Source organism: Artemia franciscana, chromosome 6 (assembly GCF_032884065.1).
Source record: "Artemia franciscana chromosome 6, ASM3288406v1, whole genome shotgun sequence".
Lineage (NCBI taxonomy): Eukaryota > Metazoa > Arthropoda > Branchiopoda > Anostraca > Artemiidae > Artemia > Artemia franciscana.
In genome coordinates, this window is record NC_088868.1 from 5,395,541 (window position 1) to 5,421,804 (window position 26,264).

General features: G+C 33.3%; 2 protein-coding genes and 1 long non-coding RNA gene across 3 annotated transcripts in view; 1 reads left to right on the top strand and 2 right to left on the bottom strand.

Moving 5' to 3' along the window:
• LOC136027948 (E3 ubiquitin-protein ligase NRDP1-like) overlaps nt 1–2,910 on the bottom strand; it is a 55,592-nt gene extending 52,682 nt beyond the window's left edge. Inside the window, exon 1 of the mRNA XM_065705420.1 lies at nt 2,729–2,910. Within this exon, the coding sequence (XP_065561492.1) occupies nt 2,729–2,818 (90 nt within the window). The 5' untranslated portion in view covers nt 2,819–2,910. The remainder of the gene's footprint in view (nt 1–2,728) is intronic.
• On the top strand, nt 692–5,591 carry LOC136027949 (uncharacterized). Its single transcript, XR_010617705.1, has 2 exons — nt 692–1,137; nt 4,990–5,591. It is a non-coding gene; the product is annotated as an uncharacterized LOC136027949 (long non-coding RNA).
• A 6,289-nt stretch (nt 5,592–11,880) lies between these two features.
• The window catches only part of LOC136027947 (protein abrupt-like), a 70,550-nt gene continuing 56,166 nt past the window's right edge, over nt 11,881–26,264 (bottom strand). Inside the window, exon 5 of the mRNA XM_065705419.1 lies at nt 11,881–12,107. Within this exon, the coding sequence (XP_065561491.1) occupies nt 12,049–12,107 (59 nt within the window). The 3' untranslated portion in view covers nt 11,881–12,048. The remainder of the gene's footprint in view (nt 12,108–26,264) is intronic.

The window sequence follows — 26,264 nt, forward strand, 5'->3', positions numbered from 1 at the left end:
TCTTCTGAGAGTGAAAAGTCTAAACTGGGTAAGGTCTAGATTAAGACTTCTTAAGAAGGAGACATACTTCAGCAAGATAGATGCATTGTTAAGTTACTAGCTTATATTTATGCTCATTTTATGGTTTGATTTGCACTTTTGACAATTTTTCCTAAGCCCCCTCTAATAGTCTTATATAGCCTTAGGCTATGAAAGATAATAGCCTAACTGATGGAAGCTGATTCATAAACTTCTGAAAACTGGAAGAAAATGAGGAAATGATTCACTGATAAGCTACTTTTTTAATATTATAAAGCAGTTATTTGATCCTTTTTCTGTTAGTTTATTAATACAGCCTAGTGCTATATGAGACCATTAGAAGAGGTTGGGGTATTGTATCAGATTAATGTGTCTTGATTACTCAGGTCCCTGTGTTGGCCCTGCAGTGCATTACTGCAGCATGATTCTGTAACATATAGACCAGCCCCCTCCCCTCTATAAAATTCAGGACCAAATCCCTCATTCACATCCCCTTAGGAATCCTCAAATATAGGACCAAATCTCTCATCCATACTCTTCTAGGAACTCTTAAATTCAGGACTAAATTTCTCAGTCACACCCCTTTAGTAAATTTCAATTTGAAAAAGTTTTGAATAAAATCATTTAGAATTTAACAGTTGCTAAATTTAACAAGTCTACATAATCCTACGCAGTTGGACTACATGCATTTAGATAAGTGAAAAGTTACTTAACAAGTCAAGTAACCAGTTATTCTGACCCCTGAGTTTTTCAACAGTCTGCATAGTCCAACGCGGTTGGATTACGTGCATTTAGATAAAAAAAATGTTACTCAACAAGTTAAGTAACCAGTTATTCTGACCTATGGGTTTTTCTCAAAACCAAAAGAGAAATCCTTGCCATAAGAACAGCTTTTGGATGCGTGACTAGTCACATGATTAAATATTACCAATAGTAGTGGAGGTCAACTTCCGCAGGTCACCAAGCCTGTCCGGCAAGTGCGCGCGTTGGATATATGAGCCCAACACAAGGGCAAATGGTAGTCTGAAGGAAGGATTCGAATTGTCAAGATCAATTTTGCTCATGTTCACCTTTTCATGCAATAAGTCATTGAAGCTGTTTTGTCAATAGTTGTATATTGTAAGTAAATAAACCTTATTGTATTTAATCATCTTTTGTCTATGTATTAGGGCATCAGGTACAGTTCCTCTAGCTTTCAGGTACGGTCCCAAGGGAATCTATATTTGTTTCAGGAGACCTCAAACAACACTGAGATGTTTCTGTCTCCCAGGTTACCGGGGATTCTATACGAAGCCTTTTTATTTTATTAATAATTTAGCTCCCATATCCACATTAAGCTATTAAGACTTAGAAGTGTCCCAAGCAACTCAACGCAAACCCCCTTTAAGATAAAATCACAACACAAGCTCATTAAAATATAAAACCACCCTATCTCTGGGTCCCATATTACCAAGCTAAGGTCAAGCCCACTGCACCACCACAGGACAGAGGTTGGGGAAGAATTGTCAAATTGCAATCCAAAACATAAAAATGAGCATAAATTTAGCAACATGAAAATGCATTTCTTTATGATCTAGCATACCTCCTTCTTAAGAAGACTTATTATTACCCTAGACTAAAAATCCAGTAAAATTCTAGTTAATTGACTTCTTGCTATCTTGGAAAGGGTTTAGGTTAGGAAAATGAAACTTGAAGAGGTTGGGGTATTGTATCAGATTAATGTGTCTTGATTACTCAGGTCCCTGTGTTGGCCCTGCAGTGCATTACTGCAGCATGATTCCATCTCTGGGTCCTGTATTACCAAGCTAAGGTCAAACCCACTGCACCACCACAGGACAGAGGTTGGGGAAGAATTGTCAAATTGCAATCCAAAACATAAAAGTGAGCATAAATTTAGCAACATGAAAATGCATTTCTTTATGAACTAGCATAGGCTACCTCCTTCTTAAGAGGACTTATTATTACCCTAGACAAAAATCCAGTAAAATTCTAGTTAATTGACTTCTTGCTATCTTGGAAAGGGTTTAGGTTAGGAAAATGAAACTTTCAGGGATGTGTCTACAGGCTAAAGTATGCCCCGGGAAGGTATTTTAAAGTACCTACCTCCACTCCTTCTCCCTCCATAGGGCCCTGAAATTTGCCTACATGACAGGTCTATACCTATTAAAATTTTGACAAAACAACATTTTACTTTAATTTTTAGTTACTAGTTGCTTTTTCTCTACCTTTAGTTCTGAAAATGCAATTCCTGTTATTTGAGTAGAATTTTGAGCCATATCAATGTTTTTTTTCAAAATTTAGGAAATGTATTTGCATATCTTTAAAGCCTTATAAAATGGAATTGAGTAAAGTTATGAAGCTGAAAACAATTTTGTTGTACTTCAATTAAGCAGAAGATCTATTTTGCAAGGTTTCACTTTTATAAACCACATATTTTTAAAGGTCATCAAAGGTCAGGGGCCTCTAGAGGGAGAAGGAGTGGAGGTAGTTTCTTCAAAATACCTTCCAAGGACATACTTTAGTCTGCAGATTCATCCCTGAAAATTTCATTTTCCTAACCTAAACCCTTTCTGAGATAGCAAGAAGTCAGTTAACTAGAATTTTACCAAAAATCCTACAAACACCTGAGATTTATCCTTTAGAAAGAGATCAAAAGTATGCTGTTTCAACAACTTGTTAGGCTAGTTCTGCATAGCCAAAACCTGCATACCTGGAGAGGGTCTTCTAAGACATTTGAACAGATAGGGCATAAGAGATCTTCATCAATATCACCAGAAAATCTGGCTACATCTATTCCCATCTCAAGTTAAGCTTCTCAGTGTCTAACTTCCGCGTATTCTTCCGACAAACACAAATCTTAGGGCCTAACTTCTGTTTCTTTTGGAAATGGGCAGATCTAAAGAGCAGCGTTGACACAGCTTATTTCGGCTAGTACAGAAAATGGTCAGAAACTACCACGGAAATTAAAAAACAAATGGAAATTAAAAAAAATTATACTCACCTAATCCCCCCGGTCTGTAAATAATTATATCTAAAAAAATCTATTAGATATAATTATAAATAAATAGACCTATTGGATATTATACACAAGATGTTTGCATTGACATGCCCAAGATTTATCTTGACAAGTTCCAGTTGGCTGAAACAATGGGTAGGTAAAGAGCTCCACATGATGGTCAAGTTTTTGAAACTGACAACAGTTTTGCCACACTCTTTTACAAATATTTTATTTGATGGAAAACTATGGTCAGCATTAAGAGTAAGAGCAATACGTACTTCATTATATGCAAGAAGGTTTAACCGTCAATAATTAACACCATTGACCTTCGTGTTTAGAGGTCGTTTTTTATTTAAAAAAAAAAAAAAAAAAAAAAAAAAAAAAAAAAACTTGCATCATTCTCTGCTTCTGGCGACTTCATTCTATTTACATCCTTTTGCATAATAGTTTCAGTCTTGTAATATATCTTCCATTAAAGCCATTAAGGTACTAAGGATTTCACGATTTAGGTGATGCGCAAGGTGATTTTCAGGAGTATTTTTGGGGTTTAAAAAGTACATTTGGTCTTTTGAAGGTGGCTCAAAATTACCTTCAATGGTTTATGGAGGATTTAACATCAAAGTACTTGTGAGATAAATTTGTTCAGCTACTTTGAAACTACAAACGTTACGACTACTGATGTTTTCAACCATCGCTTACGTTGAGTGTATATAAAGCGAAACATGAATTTAAGCTTAAAATCCGTTTGTGGAACTAAAAAGAGAGTATGACATTGTGAAAAAAGGAAAACAACCTTACTTGGAGACAGTGAATGTGTTAATGCAATTCGACCAGGCAAGCAGCAATCTCAAATGAATTACATTTACCGAGGAAATAAAATGACTTTGCAGTGAATACATACAACGTTGAGAAATCCCAATGAGTTGGTTCTGTTTCAAAACTCACTTTAAGATAAACAACTCTTGACAAAATATGCTTAACTGAAGATCCAAAAAATATAAATTCACAATCGCTAAAAATATTACGTTGTTTGAAAAAATTAACAGCTGAATCTGTGGGTAAAAGATGTGTAACAATAATCATTCACAAGATATGACTAAAGCAATTGATGCACATCAAAATCGGTGGTTAGAAGACACGTGACAAATAAAACTATAATGATTCACAAGCTAAACGATGCACAACGAAATAGGCAGTTTTAAAAATATAACAACTATCACAACGAATCGCAAGCGAAAACAAAGCACTTCACAATTTGTGATTTAAAGAAAAACTCTTTTGCAACGTTAGACGGCAACAAGCTATGCATCAAAACCTAGTACTAACCAAAAATAAACCATAAAATACACAATCTTTAATCATTGGAACCCTTCTACGTTATAATAATTCACAGTGGAGTTCTCAGCTTCCTCAAACAAAGAGTAACAAGTAAATATAATGCATTTGGAGATTATTACTTACTTGGTTGAAATTTATTGCAACTTTCATAGTTTTCAAATGAATTAGTTTGGCTTTTTACAACATCATTTGTTAATAAGTTCAAAATACAAATCCAAAACTTTAACTCACGTTTTGCTTCAGCTTCATTTAGCCTAAGCGATGATCGAACCATCAATAGTTGTAAATTATTTACCTTCATAGCAACTGGACAAAGCAAGAAACAAAGGTAACACTGCCATCCTCGTTCCCTGGATCAAGATGCTACTATGGCTGACAACTCTACAAATGCGAAATCAATCGTTCATCACCGTGGATAACCAGCTTTCTCCACCATCTTGACTTATAATCCTGATTGGACAGAAATTAAACAGGCAGTATAGGTTATATTTGATGATAATGGAGTTAAAATGGGATTATTCACAAGCCATGCGGAGTGAAGTTGAATCCAGCCACCAGATATATGATTAATAAACATGGAATATTATAATACCACTTTGGTTTTCCAATGCAATAAAAATAATTTTTCCTTTCAGCGGATGATTAAAAAGTAAAGTGTCGTTGCTGTTATGACCCCAGATTGAACAAAAGTAATCGAGAAGAGTTGTCACATCATGTTGCAGTGTTCCAAAAAGACAAAGATAATCGCAGAGTTACACCATATGATCGTCAAGCGGCCACATGTAATGCTTATATGTTTCAGAACCTTCAAACACATCTAGAAAGGACATGAGTTCGCTTCGATAAAAGCTATGGAAATCAACGGAGTAAGATGTACAATGATGCTAATACCTATGTTGAAGGTCGATACAACAATTACAACAATTCAAGGTACAACATTTTAGCCCCGCTGGCGATTATTTACATAGAGAGCACAATAACACTGCCTAAGTAAAGATCGATGTGAGTTTTTTAGGTAGGTAGGTATGCGTTTATTTCATCAAATAAAAATTACTAAAATTGCACTTACAATCAATAATATACTGCTCAATTTAGGGACCTAAAATGCCCCTGTTCAGCAGCAAAACTACAACAAATAAATGATAACTATTCATTCAAAATCAAAGAAATACGCAAAAAAAAAAAAAAAAAAAAAAAAAAAAAAAAAAAAAAAAAAAAAAAAAAAAAAACATACGAAACACTATACAATCTCTAAACAGCCATCTCTCATCATAAAAAAAGGGATAAAAATTTAACCAATGTAATTTATAATTTATTCAAAAAATAATTTTTTATTCTTACTTTAGATAACATAAGGTTTTCAGAACACCTAACACTCTCTGGAATTGAGTTCCAAATAACAACACCTACATGTTTAATCACAAACCCAGATCGCGTTGTATGCCTGATTTCACTAGTCAGCTGATCAGAGTTCCTAGTAGAATAATCGTGATAATTTGAACTATATCGATAAAAACTTCTAAAATATTGACGAGACAATCCATTTAAAACCTGGTATACAAAAATTAAAATCTGTTGAGATTTAATAAAATCGATATTCAAAATATGTAAATCTCTAAAACTATCTCTAGTACTACCACACGCAAGATACTCACCCAAACTTATAATTGCCTTATTCTGCATAATCTGGACCCTTTTTACATGACTAGAAAAATTGCTTGCATACAATGAACAACCATACACTAAATAAGGATGGACAATTGAATAATAAATTGCTTTCAGGACATGTAGAGGAAAAAAATTATGAAATCTTCTTAAAATACTGACTCCGCGAGCCAATTTTGAAGATAAAACTTTGCAATGATGAATCCAACTAAAATTTACGTCAAAATAAAATCTTAGATATCTACATTGAAAAACCTGACTAATGGAAACACCTTATAAAAGAATACTATGACAGTTATTTACAACTTTACCAATACGACTAAATATCATATAATTAGTCTTCTCAGTATTCAATGCAAGAAAACTATTCTTTGTGAACTGAGATAAATTCTCCAAAGCTACATTAGTTATCTCTATAAGATCTTCGACAGATTCCCCAATCACTGTAAGAGCTGTGTCATCTGCGAATGATGTAACTACGGCACCAGGAATGTAAAAACGCATTGTATCCACAATGCGTTTTCAATGTTTCAATGAATTGAGTTCAATGTATTATTCATCTATTTTTTTTTGTTTTAGACTAGTGCACTTCATATCGAAGGAGTTGTCGTAGAAACTTCGAAAAAGGCTCATACGATTGTAAATTAAAAGGGCTAGTGCCTCTTAATAGTCGAAAGTGATCGGAGTGCAACAAACTTCCTTCACACACCCACCATTTCCTCTAATAAAAAATTTGAGATAGTCATTTTGTTCAATGTATTTGAAAGGTCCAGAAATTATATATTTGAGGATAACAAACCCCATACAGCCCTCAGGGCAAGGGTCGTATGTTATGTCCTGGGACATACAAGGTTTATATAGAAACAGTGATTGTATAAACGTTGGAAGGGGCTCACTGGATTGCTAATAAGAAGTCTTAGTGCCCATTTTGAGATTCAGAATGATGGGAGAGCAGATACACCCCCCTCCCCCACACAAACACGCTTCGTATTTTATCGAAACGCATATTGTGGGAATTTTGAGATGGCCATTTGTTGTCGTGGAAACTTCGAAAAAGACTCATTCGAATGGAAATTAAAAGGGCTAGTGCCATTCACAACAGTCGTACGTAAATGGAGGGTAACAAACCCCCTTCCCATGTCCACCATTTTCCCAAACATATCCAATCATGATTTTGAGTTGTTCATTATTGTTCAGCGTAAATGAAAGTTCCGGAAATTACGTCTTTGAGGATGAGCGCCCCCTCCCCTCCCAGAGTCCTCAAGGCAAGGGTTGCAAGTTATGCCCTGGGGGCATATAAGGTAGATATAGGAAGGGTAGTCTCATAAAATTCGGAGAGGTATCATTGGATTGGTAATAAGAAGTTTTAGTGCTGCTTTTAAAATTCAAAGTGATTGGTGGGTAGATAAACCCCAACACACACACACACCTCGTATTATCCCGAAATGCATCTGATAGAAATTTTGAGATGGATATTTGTTGTCGTAAAAACTTCAAAAAGAGTTCATTTGATGAACTCTAAAAAGGGCTAGTGCCTTTTTAAATGGTTGAAAATTTTAGGATTCAAAAACTTATTATCATTTTCACTGGATGGACATTTCGCACAGGAGAACCAATTAAGTGGAATTGTGTTGCAAGAGTAACACTTTGGTTTTGTCCCGTTTTTTTTTTCCTCTGTCCCCGATCTCAGCTTATTCCTGGAAACTGGTAAGGGTCTAACCTTTGCGGTTTTTACGGAAAATGTGGACCTCAGGCTGGATTGATGAATATGACATTACATTTTGGAAAGCTCCGCAGAACTCTTGCCTGGGGCCAAAAAAGATAGTTTTTGCTTGTCCACGAGCCAGAGCCTATGGTGTGCGAAGTGAAGTGGCTTTATATAGCCTATGTCAGAGAGGAGTATCTGAAGTTGTGTAGCCAAGCTTTCGTTTCATCATAGCATGTTTCTGCTTTCGAGTGGAAAGCTCCGTTCTAGCAGGCAAGAAGGCAGGCACCACTTTCAAATTGAAGATGGACTAAAATCTAGAAGTGTTAAGTATATGCGGCAGTTACCCGGCCCCACAGCCAATACATCTTCTTTGAGTGATAAATAGAAAAATTTACAGAAGCAAAAAAGTGGCATTTTCCCACGGGTCCGAAAGTGCTCCCATCTATTGTTTCTATCCATTTCTGTTCGTTATTTCAGCTGAATTTATCATTCGCTTTTTCGGAATTGGGATTGCGGTAGAGAAATCAGATGTGCCTAATAAACTTTAAAAGTTCTCTCATTGCCAAAGAAATTGGAGCTCATCCTTTGCTCCTTTCTAAGTGGTGACACTAGAAAGTTGGCGTATGGCAAAAAAAAAAACCAACTTCAATGGCAATCGATAGCTCTTGATGAGCTTATCAAAGTACATGACATCCAGTTTTTGGTACAAAAATTCCTTAGTGAGGTATACCAGTTTGAAAGTTTCAAGGGGTTGACAACTTCAGTAGTAAGGTACACACTGAAACGAAATCTAGACCAATACAAATTGTGAGACATATAGAGGACTTGTAAGCAAAAGTTGGCTGTTAGGTAATAGTCACCTTAGGCAATGAGGGATTAGCAATTTTTGCTAGTTGGTGTATCTATTATTTGTTTCCAGTGTATTTGATGGTAAAACCAATTTGTTTCCAGTGGTAAGACATGTAAGGGACTTGTAAGTAATAGTCTGCTGTTAGGCTACAGTCAACATCAGCGATGAGGGGTTTGCAACTAAGCTAGTTGGTGTATTCATTTCTTTGTTTCCGGTGAACTTGATGACTATCACGGGAGAGGGACTTATAAGTAAGAATCGGATCACTATGAGTGAGAAACGGCTTTTAGCTCAGCATCATCTTCAGTAATGAGGGGTTTTCAACTTTTGCTATTTGGTGTATCTATTATTTGTTTCCGGTGTATTTGATGGTTCAACCAATTTGGTTCCAGTGGTAAGACATCTAGGGAGCTTGTAAGTGATGATCGGCTGTTGGGCATCTTTAAATCATTTTTAGCTATGAGGGGTTTGCAACTTTTGCTAGTTGGTGTACTCATTTATTTCTATCCGGTGAACATGATGTCTATCACGGGAGAGGGGCTTGTAAGTAAGAATATGTTCACTTTGTGCTAGAAATTTGTGCAAATTGGTGCACATTGTGCTCGATCTCTTTAAATCCGACAGAATTAAGTGTTTACGCAACTGGTGCAAACGATAACGTAAAACAATGAGGTAGCTTCGTAATAATTAGTGCCACCTATGGTATTTTAATTCTGAAAAGTTACGGATAGCTTTATAGTACCAACTAGATTATATAAGATATTGTTAATAAACAACAAAGAGAGATAAAACTCTACAAAAAGAAAACTTCAAACGAGACGACGGCCAGTAGAGAGGAAAAGCTAAAACAACGCGGATTTTTCGCCTGTATCCAAACAAGGCGTCCTCAGCACAAGATAAAAAATTAAAAGAAAACTAATCTAAAAACAAATAAAAACCACCACCAATAATAATAAATACAATTGTAGCTACTTATCCACGTAGGGAAAAGCAGCTATTTGAGTTACTTCAATGAGAATCAAAGAGCAACTTGTTGAAAGTTGCAAAAATCTTTGAAAGAATCAAAGTTGCTCTTTGATTCTCATTGAAGTAACTCAATTAGCTGCTTTTGCCTACGTGGATAAGTAGCGACAATTGTATTTATTATTATTGGTGGTGGTTTTTATTTGTTTTTAGATTAGTTTTCTTTTAATTTTTTATCTTGTGCTGAGGACGCCTTGTTTGGATACAGGCGACATATCCGCGTTGTTTTAGTCTTTCCTCTCTACTGGCCGTCGTCTCGTTTGAAGTTTTCTTTTTGTAGAGTTTTATCTCTGTTGTTTATTGTCATGTCTGGCCAGTTCGGCTTAAGAACTTTCATAAGATATTGTTCCAAGTTTTCATCCGTCACGATGTCTACGATTGAAAAGGATAAACTTCAACAGGCTGCAAAGTCAATTTAGTCCCTTCTTTCGATATTATTTTGTAGTTGTTGTTTTTTCAACGCTGAGGAATAGCCTTTTGTAATGTGATAACTGATAGGGCTCTTGTTAAAATATATCGTTTTAAAAACTTCGATAGGCTGACAACTTCATCATTTAACCGATAGTGAAGAAACAAGCACAAACGAGAATGTAAAACAATGAGATAGTTTCGTAATAATTATTAGAATGTCATCTATGGTATTTTGATCCTGAAAAGTTAGGGATGGCTTTATAATACCGATTACATTATATAAGATATTGCTCCGAGTTTTCATCCATCACGATGTCTACGATTGAAAAGGACAAAGATAAACCGGCTCCAAAGTCAATTTAGTCCCTTCTTGCGATAGTATTTTGTTGTTATTCTTTCAACGCTGAGACATAGCCTTTAATCATGTGATTACTGATCGATAGCGAAGAAACAAAACCAAAGTGTAGCTCTCACAACACTTTAGCCGGCGAAACCGGACAATGGTTGCCGCAACACTTCACGTTGCCCGGGCAAAGTAGGTCTAGTCATAGTTTTATGCTTGTACAGATATGATATTCGTGTCTGGGTCCACTCAAAGTATGGTATACGCTTGTTTACAAAACAAGAACAGACATCTGAATTGTACAATTCGTTTGTTGCTTACAGCACAAAGGACGAACCATTCGTCATACAGACTTTAAAATCGAATTTGGAGTATGGTCACGGCTAAAGTTATGCCTTCAATATAGAGACTGCACTCCATCAACTGTGTTTGTCAGTGATTCAATGTTGCAAGGTATTGAAAATAGTCAAAGAATTATGTTAATTCTTTCTGAACACTTTTTGAGCTCCGAACGGCAGAGACGCAACGCTGTAATGCATCATATATTCAAGGCACGTCACCGAAAAATAATAGTTATAATAGTCGGTAGTACAAAAATGAAAGACTTAGATCATGACTTGAAACTATATTTGAAAACAAGTGCTAAGCTAGTATGGGGTGAAAGTAGGTTTTGGGAAAAACTGAGATATGACTTAGTAGATGGGACGAAAAGGAAGAGGTCTACTATAGCTTGCCAATACCTCCTGTTCCAAATGAAGTAATAGATTTGTCTCATTATACCATACAACCATTACAAAACTGCTAGTAAAGGCTTTTTATTGCTGTGCGTCGTACAAGAAAGTCAGTTTGAGAAAGTTTAGGTTCGACAGCGAGTACAATGTCTTGATGATACATCTTTTATTTATTTACATTATAAAACAGTTACCAAAAGGAACGCTGAATATTTTGAATATTTAACATTGACATCGTAAGTTTTAAAGATATTAAAGGTAGGATTTTTCAAAATTGCACATTTCTGTAATTTATTTTGAGTTATGCTGCCAAGTTTTTGTTTAAAAAGTGAAGTTGACTTTGGCATAGTAAAAACGGAATATTTGATTTTTCCAGAAAGCTGACAAACATAGTTTTTTTATCTAAGTTTTAGAGATAATTAATATTTTTCCAAAATGTGTGAAGAGTCATTTATAACAGTATTTTAATTACTTAATGATACAAAGATAGAAAATTAAAATTTATATTTATAATACCAGGATTGCCTGTTCCAAAAATGATCCCTAGTCTTGACTTGAGAATCATTTCTAATAAAATCCACAAAAAAAAACACTGAAGTAAGGGTGAATACAAAAAAATAATAATAAAAGAATGGAATAAAATAATTGTCGTTTGGATTTGTCTCAACTCGTCAGATTTTTTCATGTTTTATTTTATTTTTTTGACAAGACTACATACCGTCGATAACATGACTTTTTTCGCTTCGAACTGGTTATAAATTGAATAATACCATGAGTAATGCTTATAATTCCTAAAAGTGTTTAACATTTGTGGCTTGTAACTAAAAGCAAAAACTGATGAGCTGACTAAAGTGAACCTGTTGCCATCAAGTCAGAGGTACTGCAGGGATCGGAGTGGTTGAAGTAGCTCTGCGGATAGATACTCCAACAGGTTGTTTTCGAGGCACCACTCCTGTAATCCATCTAGTTCTTGAAACAGGCTATCACCAAGGATTCGAAGGTAATTATCGCCCATAAAAAGCCTGAGAATTGAAAAACTGTTCAAATATTTATGAAATTTACTTTTGCACATGCATGAAATACTAAATGGGAAAATAGCGTGATCCAAGCTGAAAATATTTTCAAGTTGTAATAAGGAGTATACAAGGAGTTGTTTAGAAACTTTACATTCAATAGTAAATTTAATGTATGTCAGAATTTTAAAGTGTTTTTGGTAAAATTCTAGTTATTCAAAACCAGTGAAATCGAATGTCTACTCTTTTAGCTGAAACTACTCCCAGAGAGTCAGTTACTTGCAATGAATTATTAACACTCCAATATGGATTAAAATTTGAAACTTTACTAGTTGCAATGCTATAAGCTTTAAATTTATTCCTAATTATAAAAATAATACATAAAATAATATACAATAAAATAATAATATTATTATTAATAGTATTAATAAGAATATTAATAATAATTGAAAATAATAATTAATAATATAATAATAATTATTATTAATAATGATTATAATAATTAATAACAATAGAAATAATTAATAATATTAATAATAATAACATAATAATATAATAATAATAAAATAATAAATAATATATAATATAATAAAATAAAAGACAAGTCAGTTGTCACAATTCTTGTTGTGCACCTAGTTGCCCCAGCAATAAAGGGGGTTTAGGGGGATTCTTGTGAAATTTTGCAATCCAGTAGATGAAAGATAGATTTTGTCATTATAATTTATTTTAATATTAAATTTTTTAAAAGTTTATCTTCCATATCTTCAACTAAACTATTATCCTCTCAATGAATATTTTCACACGTGTTCTTTGTAAGTAACTCCTTTCGTGAAATATCACAATAGAGTCTCTGACAAGTTACGGCACCATTATTATCAGCCTTATCATCTGGTATAATGACAAATTCATCATTTATATTAGCAATTGCTAGTTTTATGTTAGTGTTAAATAAATTAAATCTTAATTAAGGTTGTTTGCATTAGTATATATCTTATTTCTTGCTTTATGTATAATCAAACTCTTCTTATTCTGAAAATAATCTTTATTAAATTATTTTTACACCACTTAACAACAAATAAATCCAAATCGTTATTTAATCCAAATTTAAATCCAAATCGTAGTTAGTAATTATAGTTAAAATCATTAGCCAAATCGTTTTTGGATCATTCTTATAATTCAAATTACTAGGAAGGGTATGTTTCACATTCATCAGGTTTAAAACCCAGGTAAATTAATATCCTCTATTTCTTTAATACTAAAGCTTATAGATAAACATAATATCTTCTTCTTAATAATAATCTTACAGACTTTTTATAAATTGACAGAAAAAAATTGTATATTCTTATGAATTTATATCAGAACATACCAGTCCAAAGCCATAAAATTCACATGTTTCGATTAGGCTATTTTAAATAAACTCAAATATGAAATTTTCATAGGAAAACCACATCATTTTGTAGTAGCCAAAAAAAATCAGTAGGCTTATAAATATAGCAGCCTTAACCTTCACGGTGATGCCGCAATAACCAGGTATATACATATATATATATATATATATATATATATATATATATATATATATATATATATATATATATATATATATATACATATATATATACATGGGATCTGGGGCTTACGAGTCATGGATTTGTTATTAGTTTTCATTCGATTTGTTCTCGTTTAGTCTGAATATGTTTTAGTTTGAAGCGCTAATTCTATCTTAGCACTTCAAATATTAATTAGCACTTCAAATATAACATAGAATTAGATACAATACTTTTAAAAAGTTTTAAAAAGTAGAGTTGAGAGAAAGAGGAAAACTTTAGCGTAAAGAGCGGGACGTTGATGAGGAGGCAGCCCCTTTCATATACGAAGTAATTTCTGTTCATTTTAAGTTTTAATGTCGCTCCTTACTTTCAGTTAAAAAACTTGTTTTTTTTATTTATTTTCATATGAAAACCACATTTTGTAGCAGCAAAAAAAAAAAAAAAAAATCAGAAGGCTTATAAATTATTATAATTATCAGTAGGCTGTCTCAGAGGTACTTCATTTGTAAGGAATGTTCGTATAAACTTTGGAGGGGACTCATTCGATTGGAAATTGGAGGTTTTATTGCCCTTTTTAAGAGTCGAAAGTGATCGGAGGGAAGTGGCTCTTTTTCCCCAATTGTATAAGATAAAAATTTTGAAATAACCATTGTGTAAAAATAGTTAAAAGATTAAATAACAAAATAACAAAGATTAAATAAATCCAGTGTCGGTATATATATATATATATATATATATATATATATATATATATATATATATATATATATATATATATATATATATATATATATATATATATATATATATATATATATATATATACATATATATATATATATATATACATACATATATATATATATATATATATATATATATATATATATATATATATATTGTTTTGAAAATGTGTAACCTAGAATTATCTGGCCCAAAAATAACTATCAAGTAGGTCAAAAGTATTAAAAAATTAGTAGAGAGAATTGATCTAGAATTAATTAGAGAATATAGAATTAATGATGTGAGTGACGCCCTATTTATGAGCACATTTCAAGAGCATAAATTACATATTCCCCTCCCTCCCAGAAGTAGTCGCAGTATTTTTAGCCTCTATGTCAAATGCAAGTATACTGTGATATCCTTTATATAGTGTGGTATTTCTCGGGTATACTTTAGTATCATCAATATAGTTTCAGCTTTTTCATACCTCATAACAAAATGCTTAGCATAATATTATTTTCCATTACGACACGATTTTTAATTTTGTAAGCATCATTGTAGTGTCGAGAATATGACATCATTTTGGTATAGACATCATACCAGAATACATATCATGATGTCATTTTCACGATAAAATAAAATTTCCTCAGAAAATACTAATTAGTTAAAATATAGCGTTTATTCATAACATTAGTTTTGACGTAAAATGCCCCCCACAAAAGATGAAGAAATTGAAATACTTAAATCGAAAATATCCTTACTGGAATCTCAAATCCGTCAAGATACAAAAGCAAATCTGGAGAACCTCGAGACGTCAAGGAAGAAACAAATTGACTTTTGAGATGCTTTTCTGTCATGCTATATTGAAAATCTTATTGATTTTTTTTTATACTAGGAGTGAAAAGACCGAAAGAGCTAAACTTGTAGCTACACGTGAAAACTTGGAAAAAATACTTGGAAAATACTTAGAAGTCATTGAAAGTGAGGAGGAAAGGAATATTCATCCAAGAGACTTAGTGATTCAATCGGCTGAAAGTGATATTCCGAGAGAGTCGTTGTGTGAGCGTTCTGCATGGGTATTTTTTCGTTTGTATTTTATTGGTTTTTGATTTGTGGTTTTGGTGGGTTTACTTTTAGTGATACTTAAAGTTTTAGAGTTTTTATTACTTTTAGTGATAATTTTTCTCTACATTCTACTCCCTTGGCTTCTTTTTTATGACGAACATGAAGACTGACATTGAAGAAGCATTGGAACTGCTAATTAAATGAACCCTCTCTGAAGTTTACACAAGCATCTCTTCCGTAAGAACTATATATGCCCCCAGGGCATAAAATACAACGCCTGCCTCTGGGTCGACGGGTGGGGTAGGGGGATTATTTCGACACCGGAGTTTTTGTTATTTAATCTTCTAACTATTTTTACACAATGGCTATTTCAAAATTTTTATCTTATGCAATTAGGGAAAAAGAGCCGGGGCTAGTTGTCCTCCGATCACTTTCGATTCTTAAAAAGGGCACTAAAACTTCCAATTTCCAATCGAATGAGTCCCCTCCAAAGTGTATACGAACATTCCTTACAAATGAAATACCTCTGAGACATTTTTTTTATATATAAAATATTGAACCGTTATGGCTTTACTATAGGCAACGTGCCACTATTGCGTTGCCACTGATTGCAGTGTAGCTCATTTAGTGTAGCTCAAGGTATGGTAAAGGAAACAGTTTTATTTCTTTTCTAGCCAATGGAGAGCAAAGCTTGGTGTGTCAGCCTCAGAACATAAGATAGCCTACTGATAATTATAATAATTTATAAGCCTACTGATTTTTTTTTTTTGCTACTACAAAATGTGGTTTTCATATAAAAATAAATAAAAATAAATACTTCAAACTAAACAACATCTTCAGACTAAACGAGAACAAATCAAATGAAAACTAATAACAAATCCATGACTCGTAAGCCCCAGATCCCATGTATATATATCCCATGTATAGATCCCATATATATATATATATATATATATATATATATATATATATATATATATATATATATATATATATATATATATATATATATATGTATATACCTGGTTATTGCGACATCACCGTGAAGGTACTGGCTGCTATATTTATAAGCCTACTGATTTTCTTTGGCTACTACAAAATGTGGTTTTCGTATGAAAATTTCGTATTTGAGTTTATTTAAAATAGGCTAATGGAAACATGTGAATTTTATGGTTTTGGACTGGTATGTTCTGATATAAATTCGTAAGAATATACAATTTTTTTTGTCAATTTATAAAAATTCTGTAAGATTATTATTAAGAAGAAGACATTATGTTTATCTATGAGCTTTAGTATTAAACAAATAGAGGATATTAATTTACCTGGATTTTAAACCTGATGAATGTCAAACATACCCTTCCTAGTAATTTGAATTATAAGAATGATCCAAAAACGATTTGGCTAATGATTTTAACTATAATTACTAACTCTTATTGGTTTAAATAACGATTTGGATTTATTTGTTGTTAAGTGGTGTAAAAATAATTTAATAAAGATTGTTTTCAGAATAACAAGAGTTTGATTATACATAAAGCAAGAAATAAGATATATACTAATGCAAACAACCTTAATAAAGATTTAATTTTTTTAACACTAACATAAAACTAGCAATTGCTAATATAAATGATGAATTTGTCATTATACCAGATGATAAGGCTGATAATAATGGTGCCGTAACTTGTCAGAGACTCTATTGTGATATTTCATGAAAAGAGTTACTTACAAAGAACACGCATGAAAATATTCATTGAGAGGATAATAGTTTAGTTGAAGATATACTTTTAGAAAAATTTAATATTAAAATAAATTATAATGACAAAAATCTATCTTTCATCTACTGGATTGCAAAATTTCACAAGAATCCCCCTAAACATATATCCCCCTAAATCCCCAAATCCCCCTAATCCCAAAGAATCCCTCTAAATTCCTGGGGCAACTAGGTGCACAACAATAATTGTGGCAAATGACCTGTCTTTTATTTTCTTATATTATTTATTATTTTATTATTACTATATTATTATTATTATTATAATAATATTATTATTAGTACTATTAATAATAATATTATTATTTTATTGTATATTGTTTTATGTATTATTTTTTATAATTAGTATTAAATTTAAAGCTTATAGCATTGCAACTAGTAAAGTTTCAAATTTTAATCCATATTGGAGTGTTAATAATTCATTGCAAGTAACTGACTCTCTCTCTGGGAATAGTTTCAGCTAAAAGAGTAGATTTCACTGGTTTTGAATAAGTAGAATTTTACCAAAAACACTTTAAAATTCTGACATATATCATGACATACATTAAATTTACTATTGAATGTAAAGTTTCTACAACAACTCCTTGTATACTCCTTCTGTATCTTTAACCAGGAATTTTTTTGTTAATTAATAAGTAATACATTTTATTACATTGCTTATTACTTCAACAATACTATTTTTCTGCTTGTTAGTTAATAAATTATAGGCAAATAATGCCCAAACTATTTTGCTGCTTGTTAGTTAATAAGCAAATTTCGTTTTAATTATTCATGTGCTTTTCAATAAAAAAAAGTAATTTATCAAATTATACCTAGTGACTCTAGTAAATTCGATTTATTCTAGTTTATTCATGTACAATGATCTAAAATCAACATATATGTTCTACAAACCATGCTTTTAAATAAACAAGAGCTAAGAGCTCATATGGCACTTGTGACGAGGTCAGAGGAGCCAAGAGCTCATATGGTATGAGCTCTGGCAAAATTATAAGAATCAATAGATTGTTTTAAAAGGAAAATCAGAGATTCAATGCCGGTCGAGATTTAAAATAAGAGCTCTGAGTCACGATGTCCTTCTAAATATCAAAATTCATTAAGATCCGATCACCCAGTCGTAAGTTAAAAATACCTAAATTTTTCTAGTTTTTCCTCTCCCTTCAGACCCCCCCCCCCAAATGGTCGAATCGGGGAAAACGACTTTATCAAGTCAATTTGTGCAGCTACCTGACACGCCTACCATATTTCAACGTCATAGCACGTCCAGAAGCACCAAACTCACCAAAGCACTGAACCTCACCACCTAACTCCACCAAAGAGAGCAGATCTAGTCCAGTTACGTCAATCACGCATCTACAACATTTATAAGCGTTTTCCAAGATTTCTGGTCTCCCCCTAAAACTCCTCCAATATTAAAAGATCAGGTCGGGATTTAAAATAAAAGCTCTGAGACATGAGTTCCTTCTAAATATCAAATTTCATTAAGATCCAGTCACCCGTTCTTAAGTTAAAAATACCTCAATTTTTCTGATTTTTACAAATTAACAACTCCCAGCTCCCTCAAAGAGAACTGATCTGTACCAATTATGTCAATTTCGTATTTATAACTTTTGCTTATTCTTCCCATTAAGTTTCATCCCAATCTCTCCACTCTAATGGTTTTCCAAGATTTCTGTTTCCCCCCTCCAACCCTATCAGTCCCCGGATCCAATTCGAATTGAAAATGGAGCATCTGAGACATAAGATTCTTCTATATATCAAGTTTCATTAACATCCGATCACTCATTCGTTAGATACATCGATTTTCACGTTTTCCAAGAATTTTGGTTTCCCCCTCCAACTCCCTTCAATGTCACCAGATCTAGTCGAGATTTAAATTGAGAGTTCTAAAGCACAAGATCCTTCTAGATATCAGATTTCATTAAGATCTGATAACTCGTTGGTAAGATACCTCGATTTTCACGTTTTCCAAGAATTCCGGTCCCCCTCCACAACTCCCTTCAATGTCACCGGATCTGGTCGAGATTTAAAATGAGAGTTCTAAAGCACAATATTTTTATAGATATCAAATTTCATTAAGATCTGGTCACCCGTTCGTAAGTTACAAATACCTAATTTTTTTTTAATTTTCCAAATTAATCCCCCCCCCCCAACTCCACCAAAGAGAGCAGATCCAGTCCGGTTATGTAAGTCACCTATCTTGGACTTGTGCTTATTCTTTCCACCAAGTTTCATCCTGATCTCTCCGCTTTAAGCGTTTTCCAAGATTTCCGGTGCCCCCCCCCCCTAATGACACTGGATCTGGTCGGGATTTAAAATAAGAGATATGAAATTCAAGGTCCTTCAAAATATGAATTTTCATTAAGATACGATCACTCCTTTTTAAGTTAAAAATACCCTATTTTTCAAATTTTTTAGAATTAACCCTCCTTCCAACTCCCCCAAAGAGAACAGATCCGTTCCAGTTATGTCAATCCCGTATCTAGGACTTGTGCTTATTTTCCCCACCAAGTTTCATCCTGATCCCTCTACTCTAAGCGTATTCCAAGATTTTAGGTTCCGCCCCCAACTTCCCCTTAATCGGATCCGGTCTGGATTTAAAGTAAAAGCTTTGAGACATGATGTCCTTCTAAACATCAAATTTCATTAAGATCCGATCACTCCTTCGTAAGTTAAAAATACCTCATTTTTTGAATTGTTTAGAATTAACCTTCCTCCCCCAACTCCCCCAAAGAGAGCAGATCGGTTCCGGTTATTTCAATCACTTATCTAGGACTTATGATTAGTTTTACTACCAAGTTTCATCCCGATTCCTCCACTCTAAGCGTTTTCCAAGATTTTAGGCCCCCCCCCCAAACTCCCCACAAGGTCACCGGATCCGAATTTTAAATAAGAACTCTGAGATACGATATCCTTCCAAAAAACAAATTTAATTAAGATCTGATGACTCTTTCGTAAGTTAAAAATACCCCATGTTTCTAATTTTTCAGAATTACCCCCCGCCCCTAACTCTCCCAAAGAGAGCGGATCCGTTCCGGTTAAGTCAATCACGTATCTAGTACTTTTGCCTATTTTCCCACCAAGTTTCATCCCGATCACTCAACTCTAAGCTTTTTCCGAGATTTTAGGTTCCCCCCTCAATTCCCCCCAATGTCACCGGATCCAGTCGGGATTCAAAATAAGAGCTCTGAGACACGATATTCTTCCAAACTTCAAATTTCATTAAGATCCGATCACTCCTTCGTAAGTTAAAAATACCTCATTTTTTCTAATTTTCATAATTATAATTATATAACCATAGTATTAATGGTTAATACTAAGTGCCATAAAAACCGTAATTCCTCAAATTATACCTAGTGACTCTAGTAAATTCGATTTATTCTAATTTATTCATGTACAATGATCTAAAATCAACATATGTGTTCTACAAACCATACTTTTCAATAAAAACCGTAATTCATCAAATTATACCTAGTGACTCTACTAAATTCGATTTATTCTAGTTTATTCATATACAGTGATCTAAAATCAACATATGCGTTCTACAAACCATAGTTTTCAATAGAAAACCGTAATTCATTAAATTATACCTAGTAACTCCAGTAAATTTAATTTACTCTAGTTTTCTAAACAAATGGAAGAGAAAAAGAGCATTGATAGTCAATGCTAACGAAGAAAAAGGAATGCAAAAACAAGAAAAGGCAAATGAAATATAGGAATGAACCAGAATTAATAAGAGTCCAAATAAGAGCCCAAGAATTAATAAGAGGCCAAATAGCAATGGTTAATGGTTACTGTAGTGGAATTCCGTATTGCGTTTCTTCTTTATATTATTCAACGATGCAATTTATTGTTTTGAATGTTTCAAAACAATTTAAAACAAATAAGGAAATAATAATGTTTCTGTTTTTGATTAGATTATTAAAGGAAGCTATTCTGTTATTAAGAAGCTAGGGAATAATAGTGATATTGGATTGGAATAGTTCTATTGGAGTCAGTATCGCCATCTAAATATTATTTCAGTCAAAAACTACTTTTCAAGTGTTTAAGTTTGTAACTAGACCAGAATTAATTTCAGATTCTTGTTTTTAGTATATTTTTTACTTCTAAGACAACATTATATTACATATTACTTCAATCTATACAAAGAAATCATTTATGTTTTATGTTTATGAGTTAATTTATGTTTTACTTCTAAGACAACACTTGCATTACATATTAGTTCAATAAATACGAAGATATCAGTTTATGTTTTATGTTTGTTAGTTTATTTTTTCTTTCGAAGACAACACGTACATTAACTATTAGTTCAATCAAACAGTTCATTGTAACGAACTCTGAGTAAGGAGAAACCCGGCTTAATAGTAACCAAAACTCTTAAAAAATGCTATTTTGATACCAATAGATATATCAAAAGAATTTGATATTTATGCTGATTTCAAAATTATATGTTTCATTAAGTTTAATCTTACCCATCAAAGGTTACACGTCTGAGAAAATTTGCCTGATTTTTGAAAAAAGAGGGAAGCACCCCCTAAGAGTCATAGAATCCTAATGAAAATTAAAAAAAAAATTGAGGGCAACTAGGCCTCCTCCCACTCCCTTTTTTTCTCAAAATCATCCTATCAAAATTTTGAGAAAGCCATTTTGTTCATCATAGTTTAAAACCCGAAAAACTATGCCTTTGGGGATATCATAACCCTTCCACTGTCCCTAGGAAAAGGTCTTTTAAGTTGCAAAATTCACTCATTGTTTACGTATAGTATTTTTTATTGGGACGTATGCATACATTTTTCAGGAGACGAAGTGGAATTATCCACTGGTGAGATTTTCCACGGGAATAACTTTTGACGAGGAGGGAAGTTTTCAGGGGAAAATTTACATTGGAAGAATTTGCCTGAATTCCATTATAAAATTCTAGATGTCAGGGTAATTGTCCGGGGTATATTTTCATCAGGATTGGATTGTATAGAGAATAAATCGTTTGGGAGGAGCGATTTTCCTGTGGAGGAAATGCCAAACTTTCTATAATTATTTAAAGAACGATCACAAATTAAATTAAAAAAACAGTTTTTTCTACTGAAAGTAAGGAGCAACATAAAAACTTAGCTCCTCCTAGAGTCTATCCTCCCTTGAATAATTCATCCGGAGTTATTTAAGGAACCCTGATAAAATTGAGTCAGTTGGGAAGGCGATTTTGCTCAAAATAATAGTCCTGGAATCCTAGAATTGTTTTTAATGTTAGAAAAAGAAGTACCGTATCTTTACGCTCATTAATCTACACTGCTGAATATCTATATATATACTAGCTTCCATGGGAAAAACAATCCGTATTCAGATCTATACCTCATTATTATAATGATGTGTCCCTGTGTCCCGGTCGTCATTTATATTCCCTGTGTCCCGGTGTCCCAGTTTGTAATTTCTCTTTGAGTGTCCCGGTCGTCACTTATATTCCCTGTGTCCCGGTGTCCTGGTCGTCATTTGTGTCCCGGTCTGTAATTTCTATTCGAACAATCCCTGTGTCCCGGTCATCATTTATATATCCCACCTGTGCCCCCGGGGTCTCCAATGTAGTTGTGTCCCTGTGTCCCGGTCGTCATTTATATTCCCTGTGTCCCGGTCGTGATTTGTGTCCGGGTGTCCCAGTCTGTAATTTATCTTTGAGATTCCCGGTCGTCATTTATATTCCCTGTGTCCCGGTCGTCATTTGTGTCCTGGTGTCCCGGTATGTAATTTCATCAGTTGACAAAAATGACGTCAGTCGACAAACAACTTCATGACGCATAAAGCTCAATCCTTATAATGACGTCAGTCGACAAACATGACGTCAGTTGACACACAAACATGACGTCACTCGACACACACACACAGACAACTATATATATATATATATATATATATATATATATATATATATATATATATATATATATATATATAGAAGACTAGCTGTTGGGGTGGCGCTTCGCGCCACCCCAACACCTAGTTGGTGGGGCAATTCGCGCCCCCCCAAGCCCCCCCGCGCGTGTAAGTCGTTACGCGCCATATTAGTTACGCGCCATTGTAGTTGTGTCCCTGTGTCTCACCTGTGAATAGAGATAGATATATATATATATATATATATATATATATATGTATATATATATATATATATATATATATATATATATATATATATATATATATATATATATATATATATATATATATATATATATATATATATATATATATATATATATATACAACATTCTTCGCTGCCCCATTGTCTGTGCATATAAATAGATTGTCAGGTTTACTGACTCTTGAAAATGCAACATAAAATTGTCCATGGGAAAAACAATCCGTATTCAGATCTATACCTCATTATTCTAATGATGTGAACAATCCCTAATGAACAATCCCTGTGTCCCGGTCGTCATTTATATATCCCGCCTGTGCCCCCGGCGTCCCCGTTGTAGTTGTGTCCCTATGTCCCGGTCGTCATTTATATTCCCTGTGTCCCGGTCGTGATTTGTGTCCGGGTGTCCCAGTCTGTAATTTCTCTTTGAGGTTCCCGGTCGTCATTTATAATCCCTGTGTCCCAGTCGTCATTTGTGTCCCGGTGTCCCGGTATGTAATTTCATCAGTTGACAAACATGACGTCAGTCGACAAACAACTTCATGACGCATACAGCTCAATCCTTATAATGACGTCAGTCGACAAACATGACGTCAGTCGACACACAAACATGACGTCCGTGCCACCCCAACAATTAGTTGGTGGGGCACAAACAAAGGTTCGGCGATATGTATTTCATAGTGACGCTGAAAAATAAAGAAGAAAAAAAAACTGAAAAAAGAAAAAAGGTAAAAAACTAAAAAAAACTAAAAAGAAAAAACACTCAAAGAGAAATTACAGACCGGGACACAAATGACGACCGGGACAGAGGGAATATAAATGACGACCGGGACACTCAAAGAGAAATTACAGACTGGGATACCGGGACACAAATGACGACCAGGACACAGGGAATATAAATGACGACCAGGACACAGGTATTTACGAATATCGTTCAAAGACAAATTTTTAACTGTAAGAAGATCGTTGAAAGAGAAATTTCTAATTGTAAAATGACTGAAGAACTTACAATGGCAACACCCGAGGAAGCTGCTCAAAACGAATGTATTGAAGCCGAAGTAGCTGAGTTGGTAAAGCGTTATGTTTCAGGTTCTAGGTCCGAGAGGCTCCAGGTTTGAACCTTGGCTTTAGCATTAATACAAAAGAAGAAAAAAACTAAAAAAGGCAAAAACTACAAAAAAAAACTAAAAAGAAAATACTAAAAAAACTAAAAAAGCTAAAAAAACTAAAAAGTGGTAAAAACTACAAAAAAAACTAAAAAGAAAAAAAACTAAAAACTTATAAAAAAACTAAAAACTGAAAAAAAAAACTAAAAAAAAGGAAAAAAACTAAAAAATAAAGGAGAAAAAGAAAACTAAAACGCGAAGCGCCTCCCCAACAGCTAGTATAGAATAATAATTATAAAATGAATAAATAGACAAATACTTCGCATATAATTTTAGAGCAATCAATTAACAAAGCAATACTTGTAGTTTTAATTTAGATAACATAGAAGAGGGGATTTATGCTACGGGCAAGAGTTCAACATTGGAAATTTCAACGTGTTTTCGTAAGAATCAAATTAAAATCAAGCAGTTTTGGCCATCTAGCCGTGGCTTGGTGTGTTTTCATAAAAATCTTTGTGGAAATCTAGGAAATGTCCTACAACGTCCCTTATTACTGCAGAGAACACACTTCAAGACAAACAACTGTGCAGAGAACACAACTGTAACACAACACAACACAACTGAACACAACACAACTGTAACACACTTCAAGATCTATCTGTCAAATATATTTTTAAACATAGCGTTTATCTGTCAAATATAGACATATTTTAAGCCCATGAAAATTTGCAGAAAAAAGTTATTAGTTGTGCTAAACTTATGCTATTCAAATGAATTGTGACAGATTCAAAAAAGAGTTTTTTTTTTCACACAAGAAAAAAAGCTACAAGAAGCTACCTCAGTTGGAAGCATATGTTTTTCAAATTTCCTAATAAATTTCTATTGGTTGCACAGGTTGACTTATGATTTCAAAATTATGATTTCCATCTGTGCGGCTATTGGTCTGTACTACTAAAATCATAGAAGTATACTAATAAAATAATCAGATATTTAGTATATTTATTTATATATTCAAATATTTCTTTATACAGGAAAATGAATTGACAAAGCAATATTGTTAGTTTAAAATCTATTTTGTCTTTATTAAAGAGAAAACGACCCCCCCCCCCAAATAAAAAATTGTTGTTATCCGAGTCGTAAAATGTAACAAAAATGCATATAAACTCATTTTTGATGATATTTTTTCAAAATCTGTAAATTATTCTTGAAACATGATATATGAACTATTTCGGGGAGTTCAATACTATCAGTCCGATTAATTGTTGTCAAAAATTTCATGTGTTTGTTCTTCGATTTCTTCATTCAAAGTAGTCTGTTCGTTTTATGTTTGATAGCCTAAAGGGGTTGATGTATGCTTGTTGTAATTTGTAAATTTTGTCCTTATTTTCGCTGATAAATACATCTTTGATTTTTAAATATTCTTTTTTAGATGGCGTAGGCTAGCTTTAGTGTATAAATTACTTTTATATTGAATATAACTTCTAGTTGACGGAGAAGCTCAAAAATCCGAAAAATTGAATTTGTTTTTCTCGAATATTGACGTTTCAAGCTCAAATACAAAAATGTAGAATTTTTAGAGCAAGGTGGAAAAATCGTATGAGTATTTCGTCCAAAAAATCAAATTTACCGCACTCCACCACACAGTTTTTGCAAGAACACAGGCGAGTTAGCTTTTCTTAAAGCGGAATAACAGTATGGTCCTCAATCAACGTGGTTTGAAATTCAAAGTTATCTAGATGTCCCTATTTTCCATCATCAATATTTTACTGCTAATTCAGACACACCTCAGACTAGAAGGGGGCTGGAACGCTTTGTTGGCGTATTCCATATTTCAAA